Source organism: Talpa europaea (assembly GCF_964194135.1).
Source record: "Talpa europaea genome assembly, chromosome: 15".
Taxonomy (NCBI): domain Eukaryota; kingdom Metazoa; phylum Chordata; class Mammalia; order Eulipotyphla; family Talpidae; genus Talpa; species Talpa europaea.
This window is the reverse complement of record NC_140083.1, coordinates 62832038-62856596: the sequence shown is the minus strand read 5'-3', so window position 1 is coordinate 62856596 and position 24559 is coordinate 62832038. Positions and strand designations below refer to the sequence as shown.

Below are 24559 nucleotides of genomic sequence, written 5' to 3'. Positions count from 1 at the left end.
GACTGTTAAGAATATAAAAGATTAACATAGATACCTATGCTAAGGAAGTACAAAACCAATGAATATTTCAACAGGGTTATTTATCATTCTGCATTGTAGGAAACCTAGATGTACAATGTCCAATAGAGTATGAATGAATCAATTGTAATACTCTAATTTTTTTTTAAAAAACAATGAAAAGTATTTCACTAGATATTTAACCAGACCTTCAAGTTTAAGGAAAAATTCAGTTATTCTCTCTGAACATCTCTTAGAAGCTTAAATCACACTACTTCACAGCAAATTATTATTGATCCTTTTGTTAATATCCTCTATCAGCCAAATCTTTGGTGAATTCTCACTTTCAATACTGGAAAGTATCAAGGATAAATGACAGCCAGAGAAACATTAATGTACTTTTTAATCACATGGCAAACTTCCTAAGACCTTGTCAGACCTGCCAGCCGGAAGTAAAACTTGTTAGTTTTAGGGACAAAATGAGAATGATTCATTTGCTCATTAAATAATTAGATCCTGAATAGTCAAAAGTTCCCCAATAAATTCAATTCCCTTGAGTATGTGCTATCACATAATCAGTATCCCTTACAGAAATGATCATGATGCTGGTCCGGAATTGTGGCAAATTATTTTATCCACCTGTCCTCCTCAAGAGCTCTTGCAGCCCTTTTAACTCCTTTAGCACTCTTCCTCCCTCCACAAATATGCTACATAATGCTAACAAACATATTCTGAAGAAAGAAAAGTTGTCTCTCCCAAGTTTTCTTCCTTAAATACACAGCAAATCCTTAAAATTATCCCTACTCTCTCTTGAAAGTACAAAAGCAGATCTCTGAACATTCTGACCATTAAATAGATACTTGGGTGAATCTCCATTATCACCTTTAAGTTATAAGACTAAATAACAAAAGGAAACAAAAAAACTATCATTTCACCAAAGTTATTAGTCCCTAACAACCACTAAAAGCCCCAAAACCCTGTGTTATACAAATCAATACTTTCAGAAACATTTCAACACTCCCTGAAACTTATAAACATTGGCAAAACAGACTCCTTTTCTCAAAAATATCTTGCAAGTTCTGACAACCAAATTCTTCAATCACTACAGTCTTCTGTACATCCAACACCTGAGCCCTCCTCCTCAGTACCCTCAATCCTTTTCCCTACCACCAGAACTGGTGTAATATTTGTCAATGTTTTATTAAGATCATCCAATTTTAACAGATACCTATTAGTGCCCCTCTAAAAATGTATGTTTTAAATATTTACATAAAATATATAATATATATTATGTGCTCCAGAACTTCATCCTAAAATTTCACTCCCCAAAACTACCCATGTTATCTTTCAGACAAAGGTCTTCATTTTTCTACAACATGCCCTTTCTTTAATCTTCATCACCAAATAAAATGTGACATCAAAATAAGGAACACATAAAATTTTACTTCTTTAACATATACTCTCCTCTAAAGGAGCTTTAAAACATCCAACATACTTGAAAGTCAAAGAAAACAAAATATTAAAATAGTTACACACCGGTTATTTATCTTTAGATTTTAAACAATTATTAGCAATTCATTTCAACTTCATGTTTAAGACAATTACCTAAACCTAGACTTAACAGGCTCTGCATGACAATGTATTCAATACAGATCAGGGAATGGCATATGGTAGGACTGAGGCATGGCAACAGACAAGCAATGTAGGGACAAGGTTCATATTTTCTAATGGAATGTATCCATAGCTCTTAAGTTCCCTTCTCATTAGAAAATAAAAATTTCAAGGCAAATACAGGTTTAGTTCATCGGAAATAAGTTAATTAACAACTAATATTTAGTTTTCATTCTATACTGATAATAATATGAAAAGTTTAAGATAAAGGACACAAGTAAAAAAATGATTGTGTATATAATAAAAATTTTAAGATTCGCAGACTTTATATTGTCTTGAACAATCAAATACTACTCTTACTATGTCTTCATCTGCCTCTGTCTTCTAATTACCCTCTCATTAATATGACAAATAAATGCAAAAGAAAAACCAAAGCTTGCAGGTATGACTAACCCACAGGTGCTGTTAGAAACAAAACTATTTACAACATCTTACTTTAAGAAAACAACATAACTTCCCACAATGAAGTCTACTTGACAAAGAAGTCCAAAGAATCCAAAATTTGTCTTTTGATCTTTCTTCTCTCTTGGATATGAGGGGGGGATGTGCTAGAGGAGAGAAACCAGGAGGAGATCATAACCTTTTTTACATTACACAAAAACTTACCCACTTGAAGGATCTAAGGCAATAGCTCTGGGTTGATCCAACTCTTGCCAAAATAAAACTTTTCGTAAAGATCCATCTAAATTAGACACTTCAATTCGATTAGTTTCAGAATCTGTCCAGTATAATTTTTCTCCAAGCCAATCGCAAGCCAGCCCATCCGGTGACAATAATCCAGAAACAACAACATTCTGTACACTCTCAGTTTTGTTAAACTCTGTTCGTTTAATGGCTTCTTCGCTGACATCACTCCAGTATATCAAGCCATGACCAAACACGAAGTCCACCGCAGCTGCATCCTCCAAGCCTCCAACTACAATTGTAGCATTCTCTTTGCTGTTTGTAGCATCAACCAATCGCAAGTCCCGTCTGTTTGCATAAAGCAACAAAGGGGCCGCTAGAACAAAAAAGGGAAAAATACATAAATAAAAAGGAATTGTACTGGTTCTTATAAATTGAGTTTCAATCAATGCTAGTGAGTAAATACTATCAAAAATAAGAGTAAATAAAATCTATCAAAGGCTGCCTAAAATCTTTCGCAAACAAACTATTTTTGCAGTTTAAAAACAAAAAAAAAAAGTTGCAAGGAGAGTTAATTCCACAAAGACAGTCTTTTCTTGTTGAATCATCTGTTAGATAAAATTAAAAAGTTTGGCACTACCAAAATTTAGAGGCCATTGAACCACTCATACAATACTAGTGGAGATGTAAAATAATACACTGGTGAAAACAGTTAGGTGTTTTTTTTAAAGGTTGAAATATAAGCTCCATATGATCCAGCCATTCCACAGCGAGGTATTTACTCAAAAGAAGTAAAGCATGCCAGTACAACAACTTGTATATAAATGTTCGTAGCAGCTTATTTGTAATAACCAAAATTGGATCTGACCCAAAGTTATCAACAGACTAATGGATGAACAAATTGTACTCCATAATCCATACAATAAAAAGTAATGAAGCATTTGTACATGTAGCATGGATGAATCCCAAAATAATTCCACGGAGTGAAAGGAATCAGACAAAAACTAGAGTATACATTGCATGACTCCATTTATATAAAACTGTAGAAAATGCAAATCTATTTCAACTGTAGATCAGCAGTTGTCTAGAGGTGAGCAGAGAAGGTGGGGAAGAATGAGCAGGATGGATTAAGAAGGTATATGAGGGCCTCCCCGGTGGCGCAGCGGTTGAGCGCTGGGTTGCGAAGCTGCCCGCGGCCTCTGCGGCGCCGGTTCGATCCCCGGCTGCTCCCCGGCCATCGGAGGAGGGTCCCACATGGCGCGCAGACCTCTCCTGCCGCCCGCTGCTCCCCTCAGCAGTGTACTTCGGTCCTTCTGCCTGCTCTGCTCCCCGCTCTGGCTCTAGTGAATTCTCTCACCCTCCCGCGCTTCTGACTGTACCCAGTGCATGTATAAACAAAACAAACAAACAAACCAGCAAACAAATAAATAAAGCATGCCTCTATAAAAAAAAAAAGAAGGTATATGAGAAAATCTGCACTGATTATGATGATAGTTCTAGAGGTACATACACATGTCAAAACATTAAATTTTACACTTACCAAATGTATAATTTATTGCATGCCAATTATACCTTAATATACCTGTTAATAGTCTGGCAAAGACAGTTCATAATATTATTATATTATGGTTTATATTATGATTAGAATGACTTGTGAATAAGACCAAACACTAAAAACAAAGATAAAGCCTATTCTAAAGAATATTTATCTTTGAGAAAGTTGAAGCTCTTAGAACTGTAGTACAAATTCTGTTTTTTTTTTAATACCTATTCCAAGTCTCTTTTACTTCTGTGATATCAACAGTAATTAAAGAATGAGAGTATAACTACACAACAAAATTTTCTATGGTGACAGAAATGTTGCCTCAACTGTGCAATACAGTTACTAATGGCCACATGTGGAGCCATGGAGCATTAAAAATGCAGCTACTGGGCCTCCCCGGTGGCGCAGCGGTTGAGCGCTGGGTTGCGAAGCTGCCCGCAGCCTCTGCGGTGCCGGTTCGATCCCCGGCTACTCCCCGGCCACCGGAGGAGGGTCCCACATGGCGCGCAGACCTCTCCTGTCGCCCGCTGCTCCCCTCAGCAGTGTACTTCGGTCCTTCTGCCTGCTCTGCTCCCTGCTCTGGCTCTGGTGAATTCTCTCACCCTCCCGAGCTTCTGACTGTACCCAGTGCTTGTATGTATAAATAAATAAATAAAATTTAAAAAAAAAAATGCAGCTACTGCGACTAAGAAACTAAACTTTTACCTTTACTTAATTTTAATTAAAATTAAACAGACAAGTGGTCTTATTGAATTGCACAGACACAGAGGCCAAGATGAAGAATACAAAGGAAGCAGCAAAAGTAATATCAGTTATGATGCAATAATCTACCTGATCTTCTCTCACAATTACTAAGGTCTAAAACTGTATCATCCACAGCCAAAACCAAGTTATCACTTCAAAGTAAACACTCCCTCTTTCTTAAGAAATTAATTTAAAAAACTAAGGTGCTTTAAAAGCATAAAGAAAAAAGTGATCCTAAGCTAGTTTAAGTACAACATGAACTTCCCATAAAGCTTAAATCCAACTTTTTTCAGTCAAAAGCAAACAGATTTTCATCAAAAACAAAAGAGCTTTTTTAAAAATGATTAAAAGCCTTTTCTGCTTATGTTGTGTATCTGCTGTTGCTGTCAGCAAATTAAATAGTTCCTCTCACAGATTCACCTTTAGCTCATTTTGACCTTCAAACATCACACTATTTATCAGGTCCATAGTGTCCACTGCATTCCTATACTGAGAGCCTCATTCTATGGGTAAATTAAAAATTTCAGAAAAAAAGATTCCTGTTAGTTAAGGCTACAGTGCTAACTAAGTAAGTGCTGCATAAACAGTAACACTAGAGCACTTACAACTTAAAATCCAAAAACGGCAATAATTTATATATAGGGCACCTTTCTTTACGACACTATTCTTGGAAAATCATTTGTATACCAAGTCTATGTGACAGTAGATGGCAGTCAAATGTCTTTCATGACTTTCCAGTCAAACATTAACATCTGGTCTACAAAATCCTAAAAACTTTCCTGGTGATTTAAGGTCTCACAAGCCTTTTGAGTAAAAAAAAGAAAAGAAAGGAGGCACAAGTTAATTTCACGTAACAGTATTAGTTATAACTGAAGATTCCTACTAAAGGACTGCATATAAACCTACGTACTACAGTGTAAAAAGGACATCCCAGAGTTCATCCTGTCCAACCACCCTAGTAATGCCTGAATACCTTCGACAAATATTGTCACCAGTATCTATTCAACAATATAGTGAATGGGATACTTGAAAGATATGATTTGTAATAATGTCTTAATCTACTGAAGAAATACAATGGAGGGCCTCCCCCGTGGCGCAGCGGTTGAGTGCTGGGTTGCGAAGCTGTCCACAGCCTCTGCTGCGCCAGTTCGATCCCCGGCTGCTCCCCGACCACCGGAGGAGGGTCCCACATGGCGCGCAGACCTCTCCTGCCGCCAGCTGCTCCCCTCAGCAGTGTGCTTCGGTCCTTCTGCCTGCTCTGCTCCCCCCTCTGGCTCTGGTGAATTCTCTCACCGTCCCACACTTCTGACTGTACCCAGCGCTTGTATAAATAAATAAATAAATAAAATATTTTTAAAAATGCATGAACTATTAAAAAAATATATACAATGGAGCCATATGACTTGTCCCTAGTTCTAGCATATATGCTGTGAACTCCTATCTTCCATTCCAAAAAGCTTACCTTCTGACTTCCTAATACCCACATAACCCAATAACCATCATGTCTACCACATCTCGTTAGAAAAACTCTACTTAGGAATCTTGTTTTTCATTCATTAATTTCCAACCAAAATTTCGCTTTCTGCTTTCCTAAAGACAAATTCCATGCTTTGAATCTTCCATTTGGAGATCATCCCACAAAATAATCTCAGCGAAGCTGGAAGAAGGTAAATGTCACACATCCAGAACATCTTAAACTTCTCAAAAATCTCTATATAGTCCACCCACCCTCCTTTTCTTGTCTTCAGTCTTAAATAACAAACTGTCCTTCCTCCTTTCTAAGGCTAAAGTAATACTTCTGGTTCAGTCTCCCTAATGTGTACCTGCAACTTAATTAATTGTTCCCTATTCCTTGGATTCAACGGTTCCTGTATCTGCAACTTAATTGTTCCCTATTCCTTGGATTCAATGGTTCCTACCAGGTATCTGCTATAAAATACTTTGTTTTAATAACCCTAACCCTGCTAGCACTGAGAATAATTATATTTCTTCTAACCACAAAATCTTATAACATTAGGATATGCTTTATATCACCATTCACTGGTTATTAATTTAACTTTCCACCCATTACTCAACTGAAACTGCTTTCTCCAAGCCTTCGTAACTAAATCTTTATTCAAACCCTCTACAGCATTCAAAAATGCTGACCACATCCCTACCTAAGCAGAATCTCTTTATACTATCCTACCTATAATTCCTGTTTTCCCAGTCATGTTTTGCCTGCTTTATCATTTCAACTCTTCCTCCTATTTCCCAAATACAGGTATCCCCAAGATTCTCTATTGTTCAACAAACAAGAAGATGTAAGAGAAAATTATACAAGTTCAACTTGTCAATAAATACCTCTATGCAAGGTATTTTCAAATCATCTTTAGACTAACCTTCCGTTCTGCATCTATAACTTCTTGTTGGTCTTCTCTTCTTTCCATTAAATTAAATTCAACACCCTTCCCCGCCTCAAAAAAAAAAAAAAAAAAAAAAAAGCCTCACGGGTCAATGATATAACTCTACTCTCTTACTGATGCACCTTGGAGTCATCTTTGATGCCTCCCTTTTGTCTCCAGAAGGCCTGTTATTGTCTTGTTGATTCTTCTTCAGCATATCCTTAAATCAGCCCCTTCTATTCTGTTTTAGATTACGATCTTACTCTAGACATTTACAACCTTACACCTAAACTGCCCTAATAGTAAGTGATCTTAAATACTACCCCCCTTTCCTTTTGTACTTCTACTGCTTCTACTTTATCCAACTCAAAAAGCTTTTTGATTTCCTTTGCCTACAATATGAAGGCTTGGGACACAAAGTCTCAACTCCTTTTAGTTCTCCACATTGTGACTTGAACAGATGACTCTAAACTTACCTTTTACAGTCTCTGTATCACACAATTGGTTTTTAACACATAAACTGTGAGCCTACCATACTCCATCACCACAATATACTCAATTTCCTGCCCGCTCCATACCTCTCTCATTACCCCAACAAGTGAACCTAAGATCTTCAAGGTTAGATTCAAATCTTATCTACTCCATGAATCTTTCTAGTTGCCTTTGGTTTTCTTCTTTGAGTTCTTTCAGTTTTTACCATTTATTTGATAATCACAATTTTTTAAAATATATTCCCTACTTTAGAATCTCCACCTCTTAGAAACAGAAGCTGTACCTTATAACTAATTTTATCCCAAACCCTAGCACAATGCAGTGCACACAATAATATGGTTAACATACTAATATTTAAATGGAATTTTCTAGGATCTAATCTAAAAATTTATTTGTCATAACCCAAAAGGATTTTACATTAAGTACTGCTCAGTTGGTTATATATGACCACTTCTTACCACTGACTTGTCATGATCAAAGTTTAGTTAGGTCGCCCCCCCCCCACCCACTCAAAGACCTCTAAACTTTGGCTAGCCATACTAGCTATAAGCTTAAGCAAGCCAATATGGAATATCCTCTCTGAGACTCATTGGATCATCAGCTGACTAAAGGAAAAATATCTTCTGTTCAAATGCGCTGGTCATATTATCTGCTAACTCCCACTCCCTTGACATACTCTCCCACAAAGATCCCGCTGGCACTATTCACTTCTACCTGTGAAAGAAAAGCCTTTTGTGCTTGATTTTAAGACACCAGCAGAACAGTCCTTGGCTCCTCCCTCACAAGGGAATACGCTTTCTTAGCTCCTTTCAATTATCAGATCTGGTTTAATTCTCTGATCTCATAGGTAATTATCACTCAACTGAGCCTCCTCCCATCTTCTCCCATTGACTGCATGCTTCATTTCAAAACCAACTCAGTTCAGTATCTTCAAAAATGGCAAAATTTTACTAAAGACAAATTTTAAAACTTCAATGTTCTCCTTGGAAACTTTGGGACCTCCCTAAACTAGCTTGTTTAAAATCTCTCCCTTTCCATCGATCACGGTTCTTCCTTTCTCCTTTTTACTCACCCTCAACATTTCCTTCAGCTCCTTTGAATCTTCCACCTATCTATCCTCCTTTAATACCCCATTTCTTCCACCCCTCTACACATTCACTAGACCTTTACTTTCCTTCTCCAACCCTAACGTCCTGTAATCACTTTAGTTTTTTAGGCTCCATTTTCTTCACTAGGAATTCATGAGGGGCTGGCTCAAGGACACTAAGTTAAAAATATGAGTAGAGGGCTTCCCCGGTGGCGCAGCGGTTGAGCGCTGGGTTGCGAAGCTGCCCGCAGCCTCTGCAGTGCCGGTTCAATCCCCGGCTGCTCCCCGGCCATCGGAGGAGGGTCCCACATGGCACCAGACCTCTCCTGCCGCGTGCTGCTCCCCTCAGCAGTGTGCCTCGGTCCTTCTGCCTGTTCTGCTCCCCCCTCTGGCTCTGGTGAATTCTCTCACCCTCCAGAGCTTCTGACTGTACCCAGTGCTTGTATAAACAAATAAATAAATCTTAAAAATAAATAAATAAATAGATAAATAAATACAAATTTGAGTAGAAACAGGTTGGATCTTTTATTACTCAGATGAACTGTGGAGGCAGTCACTTGGTTTCTCTTCAGTCCCTCACCCAACATTTAGACCACAGCTTCCATAAGTTTACACTTCAGGAAAAAGAAAATGTTGCAGGTAGAGTTACTTCAACCTTTCATATTGACTGAACAGGTAATTTTAACTTGCTCAATGAGCCAGAATCACAACCCTAGTTTAAAAAAAAAAAAATTAAAGATGAAGGACAAGAGCTAAATCTAGAGTTAATTCTTCTCTAAAAGACGTTGACGAGGGCCTTCCTGGTGGTGCAGTGGTTGAGCGCTGGGTTGCGAAGCTGCCCGCAGCCTCTGCGGCGCCAGTTCGATCCCCGGCTGCTCCTCGGCCACCGGAGGAGGGTCCCACATGGCGCGCAGACCTCTCCTGCCGCCCGCTGCTCCCCTCAGCAGTGTACTTAGGTCCTTCTGCCTGCTCTGCTCCCCGCTCTGGCTCTGGTGAATTCTCTCACCCTCCCGCGCTTCTGCCTGTACCCAGTGCATGTATAAACAAAACAAATAAATAAATAAAACATGCCTCCATAAAAAAAAAAAAAGATGTTGACGTTTTCAAACTGAAAGATTTTGTGTATAGATTATATATGTATGTACATATATATGAATGCTACTAAATAGGTTCTATCTCAAATGTTATTACCAAATACAATTTTAGACTACAAAAATTCCTTAAAGGAGTTCTATTCTGAATGGCTTGAAAATGAGTTTATTGAAATTAAATATTCCTAAAATTTCCAGGAACTAAGTGAATTAAACTTTTACATTTTCAAGAGTATTTTTATAGAAACCAACCCAACTGTTTTAAGAACTCAAGTTCACAGGTATTTAGGTAAATCTCTGGCAAGGGATCTGTTAAATACTGTTGTTGAACATCTATGTCCTCTGAGTATAACACAGTGTATGTTTTTATTCCACTTTGTTTGTTCTTCCTAAACTTTTATATGGTTAATGACAGAACAAGCTAACATCATACCACATTTGTATTTAGCCAAACTGAGTCATTATTCTGACAAACTTTATTTCAACAGTCATTCTATTTTATAATAAGCCTAACTGAATACAGTTTCCAAAATGTTTTAGTAACTTAAAACCTTGGGTCATTTCTAAGTTAAACAGAATACAGAATCACAGCTTTAAGTTTACTTCATTTTTCACCTATTCTCATGGTACTGAAAAGCTATGTATAGTTTAGTCTATTAATGAATATGTTCATTTTGCTACATTAAAACAAATTGTACTTTTGGAAAGCATACAGCTATAAAAAGTTGTAAGATATGTAATCTAAGTTCTGTCAATCTAATACAAAATGCTATACGTGACAAACAGCTCACAATTATCCAACTCAATAAGTTTTCCCTGTAAAATAGCAGTTACTGTAATTGTAAGTTATAATCTTATGTGAGACTCTATTAGGAGAAATATTAATGGAAAAGAACAACTTTGTATGCAAGACAGAGGATGTGTTTTATTAAGGAAAAAGAAAACAATGAATAATTGCTCCAAAATGAGAAAAAGAAAGATGCAGAACAAAACCTAAATGGATATAGAAATTTTTTTAAAGTTCATGACATAGGAATACTATCATGGTTAAATCTGGCTAAGAATTGATGGGTTATTTGTAAGATTCTCAAAAAAGCCCTTTAGTGTAGAATACTGTACATACGCAAAACTAGACTTTAATTTTCTACTGAAATGACATTTTCTATGGTTATTGGTTGGCTCTTAATAAAGAGCTTATGAAAGGTTTTTCTTTGCCTCGTTATTTCCCTAGAAAGCGAAGATTCAGTGTCTTCTCAAAAGTTCCTGTGCTCAATAGTGAATTTATTATGGCCATGACTATTAAAAAAAAATTAAAAAGGCAGTCTTCTTCTTTTGAAAGAAGTAAGGTTCTTTACCATCATGTTCCTTCCTAAGTTTACCTTAAAAAAAAAAAACAAAAACACAAAAAACTGTTGACACTTAGGTTAAATAGGTAGCAATGTATTTTTTTCCTCACTGACTAGAGACTTAATTAAATGCTCTAATGTCCTTACAACTTCAAACATTCTGCTTTTTCAAAATCAAATCCTAAATAATGTCTCTCACACCTACAACTGTCTGAAATTTCCCAAAGGGTCTCTGAAGTTCACAAAGAAGTAAATTTTCACCTTGTAAAAGGGGTGGTGTTAAAAATAGATTTATTTGGTCAATGCTATGATTTGCATGGGAAGCACTACCAAATCGAAAGACATGCTTACCCTCCTTAGGTTAAGAATGTGGGAAAAATATTACTTCTACTTATCAAGATTATTGGGCTGCTTTGCCTGATATTGGACAACAATATAGTGCCAGTCATAACTCTAGTTATTCATTTATGGTTTTGTTGTTATTGCTTTAACTCACTCAAAATCTGACTCTTAAAATGAGTACATTATTCTATAAGTAGTTCAGTGGTTCTCAAAGTGAAGAGTCACTTATAAATTTTACTATACAGATGTTCAGGACTTACTCCACTTACTAAATCTTTTTATTTGATAATTTTTATATGTTCTTGATATCCTCAACTGATGACACATCATATCATGAGGTTTATCATCATCTTTGGGATTTTTGTTCCACAAAGATTATATTCCTAAATATTCATAAATTAGTAGTAAAAGTCATTCTTCTTTAAAAGAACATTCATCATTATGCTTAGAGATATTTTGTCTAAAATACTTTTTAACTGACTAGATTTTGGCATACATACTACAGAAACAACCAACCTTCCTTGTCAACTGCATTATTTTCTGTAACAAATTCCCATCAGGTCTTTCACTTTTAAAACTATCAGCAATAAGTAACTACCATTTTAAATCCTTTGTTCCTGAAAGTACTTGCAAATCAGGTACAGGACAGAGTGATTTGTGGTAAACAAAGGATGAATGCTCAAAAGGACTCTACCAGGTACCCTTAAGATCAGGCTTCTGATAGCATCACTTAAATAACTTCGAGACTATACCAGTAGCCTGAGTCAGGATTTCCAAAAAGCTAGTGGAGAAGCCAATGGATTCATGAGGCTACTAACCCAAGAACTAGCAGAACAAGAATTAATTACATAGGACTGAATAAACTGATGAAAGATGATTATGGGTTTTGTTCAAAACCATTGCTGATACTATTTTATGAATAGTCCTACTTTATGAATATAAGATCTCCTTTTTTTCCTTTCCTCTTAAGCTATCTGTAACTTATTAACAATTTAAGCATACTATGCTTTTGTAAAAAGAAAACATTCATCCTTTAGCCCCTGCCTGACTCCACCATAATTAAAAATCATGTAAGTATTCTTATTTTTATGGCAATAGAGTTATTGGCACAGGTTCGATAAGTTTATCCTCCCAGTAGTAAACATGGGTCATGCAACCAGTGCTTTTACAGAAATGCCGTATTTGAAAGTGATGCTCCTTTAATCAGACATGACCAGACATCTTTACGGTGCCAACACTTACAATTCTTGGGAAAACTGATATGGTGCCTGGCTTACAGAGTTCCCAGTCTTACAGGTGAAGTAAGGAAGGTCACCTTTAGGCAGGCCCAGGAACCTGAGCATATCTCAAGAACTCAGGAAAATCCCTCAGTACTGTGATGAAGCCTGATGGTCAGTTCTGAACTTCATGGACTGAAGAAGATTTTAAAAGCCCAATCTAAGATTCCTTATAAAATTTTCCAAGAAAAGAAACTTAAAGGGCATACACATACACATCTAATCAGGCCCAGTCTAATGAGACCAATTTTACAATGATTCTTATTTTATCCTGTTATGAACTGAATTATTTCTGTACCCCAAAATTCATGTTGAAACCCTACACCCGCTCCTTCCCATGATGGTAGTCATGCCTTACTTACCAACAGAAACACATTCTGAGAAATGTGTTTAGGGATCTTGTTATACAAATGCAACATTAGCAATGGGTTTTGTAAGCTGAAGCACCATGATGAACAAAACAACCTAAGATTAAGTCAGGAACATGGAAATTGATGCTACCAAGAACCATGGTAAACACCAGATGTGTGCAGCATAATACACTACTATGACATGACAACAGCTCACTAGGTGATCACAGTTTGGGGAACACAGTAATACATGTAGTCTCTCATTGACAGGCAGCACATGAGTGTATCAAAAGTCAGGGCTTTTGAGAGGTAATTAAGAATAAATTATGCCAGGAAGGTCGAGTCCTCATGAATGGGACATCATCCCAGAGATGACCAAAGGACACATGAAAAATGTTCAACACCAATCAGGGAAGAGCAAACCAAACCACAAAAGCTATCACCTCCCACCTGTTAGAATAGGTATTATCAAAAAGGACAAAAAATAACAAAATATTGATGAGGAAGGAGAGAAAAGGGGATACTGCACTGTTGCGGGAATGTAAACCTGCACAAACACTACAGAAAATTGTATGCAGGTTCCTTATAAAAAATAAAAATACCAGGGCCTCCCCGGTGGCACAGCAGGTTGAGCGCAACACTGTGGAACTGTCCGCAGCCTCTGCGGCATGAGTTCAATTCCCAGCCCGCCAGGGAGATTCCCACATGGCATGGCAGACCTCTCCTGTTGCACCTGCTGCGCCTCTCTGCAGTGCTTTCAGTGTCTGCCTGTTCTGCTCCCTGCTCTGTCTCTGGTGAATCCTCTCACTCTCCCGCGCCTCTGGCCTGTACCCCAGCTATTTTATAAATAAAAAATAAATCTTTAAAGAAAATAAAAAATAAAAATACCAGCAAGAGCACCTTATTCTGACTGCAGCTGCCCACCCACAACCTGCTGAGATAGCTTGTGCAAGGGTTGGGCCCAAAGCATCTTCTTGCACCTCCAGGCCACTAAGGTCCACATCAACTCCAACTTCATCTAGCATATGGTTCCCAAGGTGGAGTGGGCAGTGTTTCTGCACGTGACCATGCCTTGTATCTGGTCAAGGCACCCAAAAGGCTGATTCAGGAGTAGGAACATGATGAGAAATTTCTAGGGCAGATGCACTACGTGCTTCAGGAGGTAGATGTTTCCAGACGGCACTCTGCAATGTTCAGTCTAAACATCTATTCCTCATTAATCGTGGGCTCCCCAATATGCTGTTGAGTGAAGAGGCAATTGAGACCTAACCACACCAGGCACCAGTTTATTTCTATAACCATGTGTATCTTGGTTATGTATACTAACTAGTCTGGTTATGTTTACTAGTTCTATCATGTTTTTATCTCCAGCTCTTGGCCATGTGACTCACCAGATACTCAGTGTTCTTCAGCTGGATAATATATTTTTTCTCATTAAAGGTTCAAACCTCCCCCAGCACAAAAAAAAAAAAAATTTTAATACAACTACCACATAATCTGGGCACTATTGCAAATGCTGCCACAATGAACACTGGAGAGGTCAAGGTGGGGTAGCTTCCTCAGATATCTCTTTGAGAGAGTGATTTCATTTCCTTGGGATACACAGCTATAAGTGGGAAAATTTATATTCAGTGCTTCTGCTCACTGTTTAACTGGATTCTTTAAGAGCTTTTTGCTCTTAAGTTCTTTATATATTTTTTAAAACCATCAGGCAGATGATTTGCAAATATTTTCTCCCATGCCAGAGGCTGTCTTTACATTTTTGGATGGTATCCTTTGCTATACAAAAGCTTTTTAAGTTTGATGCAATCCCACATGTTTGTTTTTGGTTTTATTGGTAAAGTTCAAGAAAACTACCAAGTCTGATATCAATATGCTTTTAAACTGCATTTTCTTCTAGGAGTTTTATGGTTTCAGGTCTTATATTCAAATCGTTAATTCATTTTGAGCTAATTTTTATGTATGGTACAAGTTAACAGTACAGTTTTTCTAACACCATTTACTAAACAGACTATCCCATTAGACATTGTTGGCTCCTTAATTGTATATTAGTTGACCAGATTCTATGCACAGGTTTATTTTGGGCCCTCTATTCTAGTCCATTAATCTACGTATGCTTTTAAGCCATTACCAAATTGGTTTGATTACTATAGCTTTATAATGCAGTTTGGAATCAGGGAGTGCAATGCCTCCAGCTTTGGTCTTCTTTCTCAAGACCACTTTAACTACTGGGGCTTTTATGATTCCATACAAATTTTAGGATTGTTTGTTCTATTTCTGTGGAAAATGTCAATGGAGTTTTAACAGGATTGCACTAAATCTATAGATTGTTTCAGTAGTATGGATATTTTAACAGTATTAATTTTTCCAATCCATGAGGATAGAATCTTTCCATTTGAGTCTTCTTCAGTTTATTTATCAATGTCTTAGAACTTTCAGGGTACAGGTCTTTCAACTACTGAGTCAAATTCATTCATAGGTATTTTATTCTTCTGGATGCCAATTATAAATGGAACAGTTTACTAATTTCTCTGAGAGTTTACTATTAATGTGTAGTAACACAACTGATTTTTATATCCCACAACTTTACTTAATTTGTTTATTAGTTCTAATCATTTTTTTGGTGGTCTTTAGGGTTACCTCTATTTAACATGTCATTTACAGGTAATGACAGTTATACTTCTTTTGCATTTGAATGTCCTTGTCAAACGTTCTTTCTGCTATCTACTGAGATGATCACATGATTTTGATCCTTCATTTTGTAAATGCTGCATTTCACATTGATTTCCATAGCTGAACCACCCTACACCCCAGGAATAAATCCCACTTGATCATGGCACATGATCCTTTTAATGTTGTGTTGTATTCAGCTTTCTTATACTTTGTTGAGGATTTTTCCATCTACATTCATCAGATATATTACTCTATATTTTTCTTTTCCAGTGGCATCCATGACTGCTTTTTGTCCCAGGGTAATGCTGGCCTTATAATGAGTTTGAAAACATTACGTCCTCTTCTATACTCTGCAAAAGTTTGAGAAGGATGGGTACTAACTCTTCTTTGAAAGTTTAGTAGAACTCACGGGTATCATCAGATAGTCCTAGACTTGTTTATCAGAGGTTTCTGGGCAACTATTTTTTTGAAAAGCATGATTACTGCTTATGATGTTCACCTCTACACTTTCACTTGTACTAAGAATCTAATCAATAACTTTAGGTCAATCAACTAATAACTTAAGAATTGACTAATTATGTTTCTTTGCCTAAAAACAAGGTAATTTCATTTCATATCCCCAATGTCTTAGCCATTCCAAGTAAGGTATAACAGAAACCAAACCAGAAAGTTGTATTACAGCTAATAGTATCACAGCATCAATTACCAGTAATTGCCCAAACATATTTTAATATTTTCCAGTCTCACATTTCAATGCCTTGAGTCTTTTGTGAAAATAGTCACTGCCACAAATAACATAAACAGCCTGAAAAATATAAGCATATGCTAGTAACAGTTTTCCTTGTATTTATGACTAATTATATTTCAAATAATTTCAAGGGTAAATATTCTACTTTTAGGTTGCCAATCCATGTACTTTACTGAATTTCAAAGTTAATCACATGGAAAACAGTGTTCTACTCATTGAGAGGAGGCTATTTTACAAATAAAAATTCTTGTACTAAGAATAAAACATTTCATGCAGGAATTCAGTATAGCATTAACCATCTTGCAGGAAGACATGCATGAACTGAATAACTCAATTGTTGTACATATTAGTAAAATCTCTCAACTAGACAATATTTTGATGAGATTTTGTCCACTTATCCCTTAAATAAGTAAATAAATATTACAAGTGAACTATTTATCCCCTAGCTTATTTATAGTAAACATCTTAAAAAGTGTTATAAGTTGCAATCCTTTAAAGGTAAACTAAGCTTGATATATAATGGCATCTGTTTGCATAAAACAAAATAGAAAATAACATGTAAAAGTATTTCACAAAGCTTTTGCTTCAGTAGCAGCAGTGTTTTAAAAGTTCAAAACCCCAAAAATATTAAAAGGTCAAAACTCAATGATCTAAAACTGCTGACAGCCTAAAATAATGCCAGCACTTAAGTGTTTTACTGGTTTTTCCTTAGTATTAATATTTCCTTTAATTTAGTCATCTTAACAACAGGAACCATTTATTCAAAGTCTACTACATACTGCACACTATACTATCTCTTAAAAAAAATTCTCATAAATTGTCACAGAAATCTTTTATGGTATTATCCCCATGCAACAGGAGAGGAAACTAAGTAACCTAAGTACGGAAGTAACCTAAGGCTACATAAAGCAGTACAAGATTTGAACCTGGTCTGTCAACAAAGCCCATACCTTTCTGTTAGTGTCCCTCTTCATAATCTTTTCTGAGTATAAATATAATAAAATTGCCTCATGAAAATAGTTCTTCTCAGTAGTTACTCACAGCCTAAACAAAGCTGTAACCCGTGTTACTTGTTTTCCAATATGTTCAAGTAACTTCAGGTAAAATGTTTTCCAGTCGTATACCACGTCACAGAAACTCTCTTAATATTCAAAAACAAGTCATTTCTGACCGCCAAGCATGTACAACTATATGGAAACAGTATTTCAGTTCAGCACATGGAAAAACCTCCAACTAAAGCAAAAAAAATCCCTGAAAAATTAAGCCATAAGAAAACAAGTTAGGGCCTCCCCGGTGGCGCAGTGATTGAGCGCTGGGTTGCAAAGCTGCCCGCAACCTCTGCAGCACCGGTTCGATCCCTGGCTGCTCCCCGGCCACCGGAGGAGGGCCCCACATGGCGCAGAGGAGGGCCCCACATGGTGCGGCAGACCTCTACTGTCTCACCTGCTGCTCCCCTCAGCAATGTATTTCGGCAAGTCTGCCTGTTCTGTTCCCCGCTCTGGTGAATTCTCTCACCCTCCCACACTTCTGACTGTACCCACCGCTTGTATAAATAAATAAATAAATCTTTAGGAAAAAAATTGGTTTCCCAATTAGGAAAAGAAAAGAAGTTTAAAAAAAAAAAGAAAAGAAAAGAAAACAAGTTAGGCTTGATAACAAGGTAAAACCTTAGTTTCATAACCATTTAAATGACTCCCTAGTCAGATGAACAAATCTAAAACCAAGCAAATAAGTAGGGATAAAAATATCAAATTCAGGCCTCCCCGGTGGCGCAGCGGTTGAGCGCTGGGTTGCGAGGCTGCCCGCAGCCTCTGCGGCACCAATTTGATCCCCGGCTGCTCCCCCGCCACCGGAGGAGGGTCCCACATGGCGCGCAGACCTCTCCTGCCGCCCCGCCCGCTGCTCCCCTCAGCAGTGTACTTCGATCTTTCTGCCTGCTCTGCTCCCCGCTCTGGCTCTGGTGAATTCTCTCGCTCTCCTGCACTTCTGACTGTACCCAGTGCTTGTATAAATAAATAAATAAATCTTAAAAAAAAAAAAAAACAAAAAATTATTTGTCATCCAAAAAAAATAAAATAAAATAAAAATATCAAATTCAACTATACAAAATGGTAAACAAGTATAATTTATTTAAATCAACCAAATACTTAAAAATTTATCTAGAACCAGGTTCTCTCCCAGTGTGTTCTTAGAACAAATATTCAGCACAATGTTAAAAGTACTCAGGAACAGGCCTCCCCAGTGGCGCAGTGGGTTGTGTGCTGCGCTGTGGAGCTGTCTGCAACCTGTGCAGTGCAGGTCAATTTCAGGCAGGCCGGCAAGATACCCACATGGTGCAGCAGACCTCTCTTGCCTCACCCGCTACTCCTCTCAGCAGTGTCTTTGGTCAGTCTGCATGTTCTGCTCCCTGTTCTCTGTGGTGAATTCTCTTACCCTCCCATGCCTCTGACCTGTACCCCAGTTATTGTATACATAAATAAATCTTTTTTAAAAAAAAAAAAGTACTCAGGGAAAAAATTCATTGTCAAGTTGAAAAAGATTGGGCTAAGCCCTTTTTAACAGGTTTCTTTACCTCAAGACCTCTCAGAGACCTTAGTGTGCTCATATGAACTATGAATCTTCAAAAGAAGGATTTGCTATCCTCATGAAGATAACATAAATGTGCAGATTAAATGATTTATCCAAGATCATACAGTAGCTCAGGGCAAACAGAATTAGAACACTGTTTTCCTGATTCCCATTCCAAATGTCATTCTACCTTCCCAGGACTTCCTTATAACTGATATTAAAGAAAAACTTTTCCAAGAACCACATCTACAAAATTATCAGCTGGGAAGCACTAGTGGCTTCTTCAGGGAATATTTACCATCACCCTGCCAAAACAAGTAACAAAACTAAGAAGGTATATCGCAAAGAAACCTTATAAAACAACTAAAGTCTCCCCAAATAAACTAGAACATGTTTATTTACAGATTATACTAATGGTATCCCAAACTTGCATTTTTATAAAAATATTTTCTCTAGAAAATGAGATATAATTTTTTTTCCTATTCAGTACCTGGATGGAACTTAAAGAATGAAGATGTCAACCTAGACTGTGTAGTTCATTAATTAGAACAGGGATGATACCCACTGTCAGAGCCTGACCAGTAACAGGCATACCATACAGATATTCAAAAAGAATTAACAATGCATACCTACTATGCCATTAATTAGCTATAGGATCTTGATGAATTTATAATCTGAATCACAGACTCCCTATTGCAAATGAAGTAGTTAGACCAGAATGATTGTCTCATCTACCTTTAAGAATTCATGAATTATATACCAAGTAAAATCTCAAATCCCCTGCACACACAAAGCAAAATCTTTGATTGTGGATAAGTCCACAAGAAAAATTTAAACAAAAAATAACACTTGCAAAGCATTTTACATTCACAAATTCACTTAATATGCCCAATAAACCTGCAAATTAGTCAGACTGGTATTATTACCCCTGTTCTACAGGTAAAAGTAAGGCCCACAGAAACTGACTAGACCAGAATCACAAAGTTATAAAGTAGGAAACTTGGACTTAAAACTCAAGATTTTAGTGTTGAAATTCCCAAATCTTTCCATTATGCTCTGTCCTATGCTGATCAGGCTAGGGATGCTGCCCAAATGATGAAAGCATTATCCCCCAGCTTTCAAATATTGATTTAACAGCATTACAGGACACAATGTCTCCCAGACTCTCTCACCATCCTCTTCCATCTTCCCAATGTTAAAGCTCCAATCTTCTATGAAGGAAAGTGACCTTAATGCAACAAATTAATCACATTTTCCCCCTTGGAATCCAAGGTTAAGTAATATCACTATTACAACAGAGGCTGACATTATCAAAGAGTGAAAAAAATCTAATTTATGAATAAAAGTCCTTCACATCAAAAGACATTTCAAATAATATGTTCTCACAATTAAGTACTGTTAAATTCAAAGACCACCTTATACCATTATTATGTTACATTTAAAATGAGAGCTGCACTTTTAGAAACTGTTTACTAGTGGAAATGAGGCAATTTAGACTATTAAACTCTTTTAGGTCTTGTTACATAATACTATACTTCAAAACATGACTTCAAGTGCAATTTCTCTAAACTCTAGTAATGAACAAACCCAACTGTAGGCTCAAATTTGGTGTTAAAATAAACAAACAGAATTTACATCACACACTTCCCCTCCAAGGAATACAACTGAGCAACCTGAAGTATACAGGGTTATGGATATAGATTTCCCCAAGCCTCTTGAAAATCAGCTGAATCTCGTATTTGCTAACTCTATAAATAATTTGTCTTAAAATACTCACATATCCTTGTCAAATTGTTTCTCACTAGCAAAAGCCCATTTCAAGGAGGAGTATGCTTTAATAAACATATACTTACTAAAACTCTCAAGGACATAAAGTTGCATTCCATTCTCTGGCCACAGCACTATCTGGGTTTTACATGTGAAAACAGTTTAGAATACGATTCCAGTGAGTAGCAATTATTAAACAGAACTAGATGTAACACTCAAATGCAATAATGAAGCAGAAGAGTAAAGAAAAAAATTTCCCTTCAAATAGTCAATCACTCTCATCCAAAGTAAATACACACACACACAGTAATGGCATGTCTGTGTCATGTCTCGCACAAGAGCATTACTTTCCAGTGCCTTCTGCACACTTCAGTAAGTTTCAGAAGCTTTAAAAAAAAAAAATTTCGGAAACGTAACTGAAGTTTAGCGTTCAAATTACTAACTCAACATTTCCCTAGACTCAAGAGGTCCCATACCTGAAAAGAACTGACCGTGAACACAGTGAGAACTGGGAAAAACCAAAGCCACGAGAAGCTAGTGCATCAATCAGCATTTCAACTCCCCTCCAGCCAAGGCTCGAGAGCATGAGACTCGGCGCCCACACCACACCACCCCACGGGGCAGAGCTGCAGAAAATCCTGCGGGCCAGTCATAAAACCTGAGTGAACAATGCAAAGGTCCCAGCGGCTGTGACAGCATCGCAGGCCACTTCAAAAAAAATAAAGAAAAAAAAAAACACGCCAAAGGTCCCTCGATTCTATGAGGCTCCCCACGCAGAGGCTCAGAGACCGGCCTGCGTTATTAACCAAGAGGCCAAGCCCCTGTGCCCAGGGGTGCGCAGCAAATGCTAACTTGGGTCCCAGAACCGGCTCCTCTTGACACAGGCTGACTTTCCTGCTTCGTGCCAGCTGTACACTTGCACGCTGCGAAAACAGGGGCGAGTCCTGAAAGCCGGGGGTCCACGTTTCTCTTTGATTCTGGGCTGAAGTGCAGGCGATTCCCAGAACCCCGCAGTCCCCTTCGACTGCGCCCTCACCCAGCTCAGGGCAGCCAGAGGGAAGCCCACTCGGAGTTGTCAGCAGGCCTGGAGCGGGAGTCAGCGGGCTCTGGAAGTTCACCTCAGCCCCCCAGCTCAGGCGGGGGCTTCGCGGGACAGCTCGGCCGCGGCGAGCGCACCTTCCCCAAGTCAAAATCCATACAAAGACCCAATGCGCCCGGGCAGGTAGAGGCGCACGGACCCCCCGTCACCCCTACGGAACCGGGGTTCCGGGGGGCGGCGAGACCAGCCGCCCGGATGGCGGCCCCGAGGTGTCCAGACAAGGTCGGGGACACGAGGCGGGGGTCTGCGTGGTGGCCGGCGGGGCGCGCAGCCCCTTCTCGGGGCCCCTTCTTCCTCCGGCCCCGCGACCAGGCCTCTCCTCGCTCCGCTTCCCTCCCCTCCCCCCCGGCCACCCCCCCAGCCATCCCACCAACTTTCCCGACCCCCCGACGCTCCCCACCTCTCAGGAGCACACAGAAACTGCAGGCCAGGAGGCTCCTCAGCACGGCCCCCATCTTCCCGTCTCGCGCTCTCTTCTCTCACCGGCGAGGGGCGGCCCGACGAGGGGGAGGCGAGGAGCCGGGGCGGCCGCCGCAGCGGCGGGTCTGCGCGCTCATGCTGCCCGGGTTCCCGGAGAGAGAAGAAAGAAAGGGGCACGTCAGGGCTCCGCGCGCGCCGCCGCCGCCCTCTCTACCGCGCCGCTCGGCCCGCGGCTCGCGCGACGCCAGCGTCTGCTGCTTCCATCCCGCCGCCTCCTCCCCCGGCGCCCCGCTTCCCCCGCGCGGCGCCTCATTCAGCCTCTTCCCCTCACGCAGCGGCGCAGGGATACGGCCGCCGCCGCCGCCGCCACGGGTCGTCGCGAAGGTCTCCCTGCGCGCGGCCGAGCCCCCTCCCGCGGCGCCGGCCCGCGCGCCCTGAGGCGGGGGAACTGGGGGGTCGGGGGTACGTCCACGGCGCGGAGACCCCGTGAGATTGGCCGCGCGAGCGGCGGCCAGCGAGGGGGGGAACGCCGCGCGGAGCCGCATTCCGATGGGATTCTTTCACCGGCCGGCCGCGTCGGCCCTCCCCGCGGAGGGCGTGAAGTGACGTCGAACAACATCGACACCGGCGTGGTCGGGACTACTTTCTGCGGCTCGGCCCGGCCGCCGCCTGCGCCGCTCTTTGTGCGGCCGGCGGCCGAGCCGGGTGGAGCTCCCGGGTCGCGCCGGTGCCGCCCGGGCCCGGGGAGGCGCGGGGGCGGCGGGCCCGGGCGGCGGAGCTGCGAGGCCGCGTCCCGAGCGCCCGGCAGAGCCCGACCCCGCGTGCTGAGCCCGATTTCGGGGGTGGACTTTGGTTTAGGCTTTTTATTTATTTTTTGTGTTAAGAAAATCAAAGCCCAAGCTGCTCACACCCGCCTTCAACGTGGCTCTGGGGAAGCTGCTCCAACGCCAGCTCAGACTGAGATTTTTAGGTTCTCTCGGTTTCCCGGAACCACCGACTGTCCCCCCAGTATGAGGTCCGAGAAGTAAAGATTTTAAGCTGGCAGATAAAATTCCACGACATACGCATCAGCACCTAAGACAGAGCAAGGGGCTAAGTGGGCACGATGGTATTTGGGGTCTTACAAGTTGCGTTGAGTAATGAATGTTTGGCATATTTTCACGGTCAGTTCTCAGCCTGAGGAGGAAAACATTCCCTGGATTTTCACTCCGATTTTGCACAGCTTCTGCTGCTCCCGGTGCGTTTCAGGACGCGCCCTGAAATCTGGTGGCAGCTTCAGGAGAGTTGGCCATAATGAAGCCATCGGGTGCATTGTGCCCAGCTGTCACACGCCTTTACCTGGGGACAGGTGGGCGAGCAAGCGGTGCTCCTGCAATGTCACTAACATCTCAGTGACTTTGGAGTATCAGCGAGTACTTGCACACGATACCAGGTTTGACACCCCAAACTACCCTGGAAGAAAGCAGGTTATTAGAAGGCATGCACAGAGAAGGCAGTGAGGATCTGAGTTCAATGACTTACCAAAGGCCACTCAAGTAGTGAATAACAGGACCCAAACTCCAGCCAGAACTTCTGACTTCAGACCCTGCTCCTTGCAATAAATATAGGCTGGGCCCTCCCTGGTGGCGCAAGGGGTTGAGCACAGCACTATGAAGCAATCCACAGCCACTGCAGCACGAGTTTGATCCCTGGCTGGCCAGGGAGCTACCCACATGGCACAGCAGACCTCTCCTGCCACGGCTGCTGCTTCCCTCAGCAGTGTGTTTCAGTCAGTCTGCCTGTTCTGTTCCCCACTCTGTCTCTGGTGAATCCTCTCACACACACACAAACACACACACACACCCCAACTCTGGCCTGTACCCCAGCTCTTGTATGCATAAATAAACAAATCTTTAAAAATAATAAGAAAGAAATGCAGGCTGAACCAGGCATGCAGTCATAAGTTGACCAAGGGTGCAAGGAGCCAAGTCGCTTTTTCTAATTCCACCTGAGAAAGTCTAACTGTCAGCAGGCTGAAAGTTTTGTCTTCTGGCTTCTTCAAAACAGAAAATAGAACCAAGTTTCGCAGCCTAGAAAATATATTACTGTGAAAATGGTGGAAGCAATGAGCTTTGGAATGAGAGGTGGCTGTGGATCCAAACCAGACCAGTTACTAATTGTGTGGCTTTGGGCATGGTATTTAAATACACTGCACCTCAGTTTCCTCATCTATGAAATCGTAGTATCTCCTCAGACTTTGGTAGGGATTAAATTAAATAATATTTATAAACTGCTCGGAGTACCTACATAATAGGTACTCAATTAATGACCATTAATTGAGTCGACTCTTTCAAGGT

The 24559-nt window shown here is 40.1% G+C and overlaps 1 protein-coding gene across 5 annotated transcripts in view; it reads right to left on the bottom strand.

The window, feature by feature from the left end:
• Nucleotides 1–22258, bottom strand: part of LRP6 (LDL receptor related protein 6) — a gene marked incomplete at both ends in the record, with an annotated part of 128603 nt that extends 106345 nt beyond the window's left edge. For all 5 annotated transcript variants that reach the window (XM_084255922.1, XM_084255923.1, XM_084255925.1 and 2 more), the window contains 2 exons: nt 2275–2668; nt 22204–22258. In XM_084255922.1, coding sequence (XP_084112048.1) covers nt 2275–2668; nt 22204–22258 — 449 coding nt within the window. The remainder of the gene's footprint in view (nt 1–2274; nt 2669–22203) is intronic.
• Nucleotides 22259–24559: the final 2301 nt, after the last annotated feature.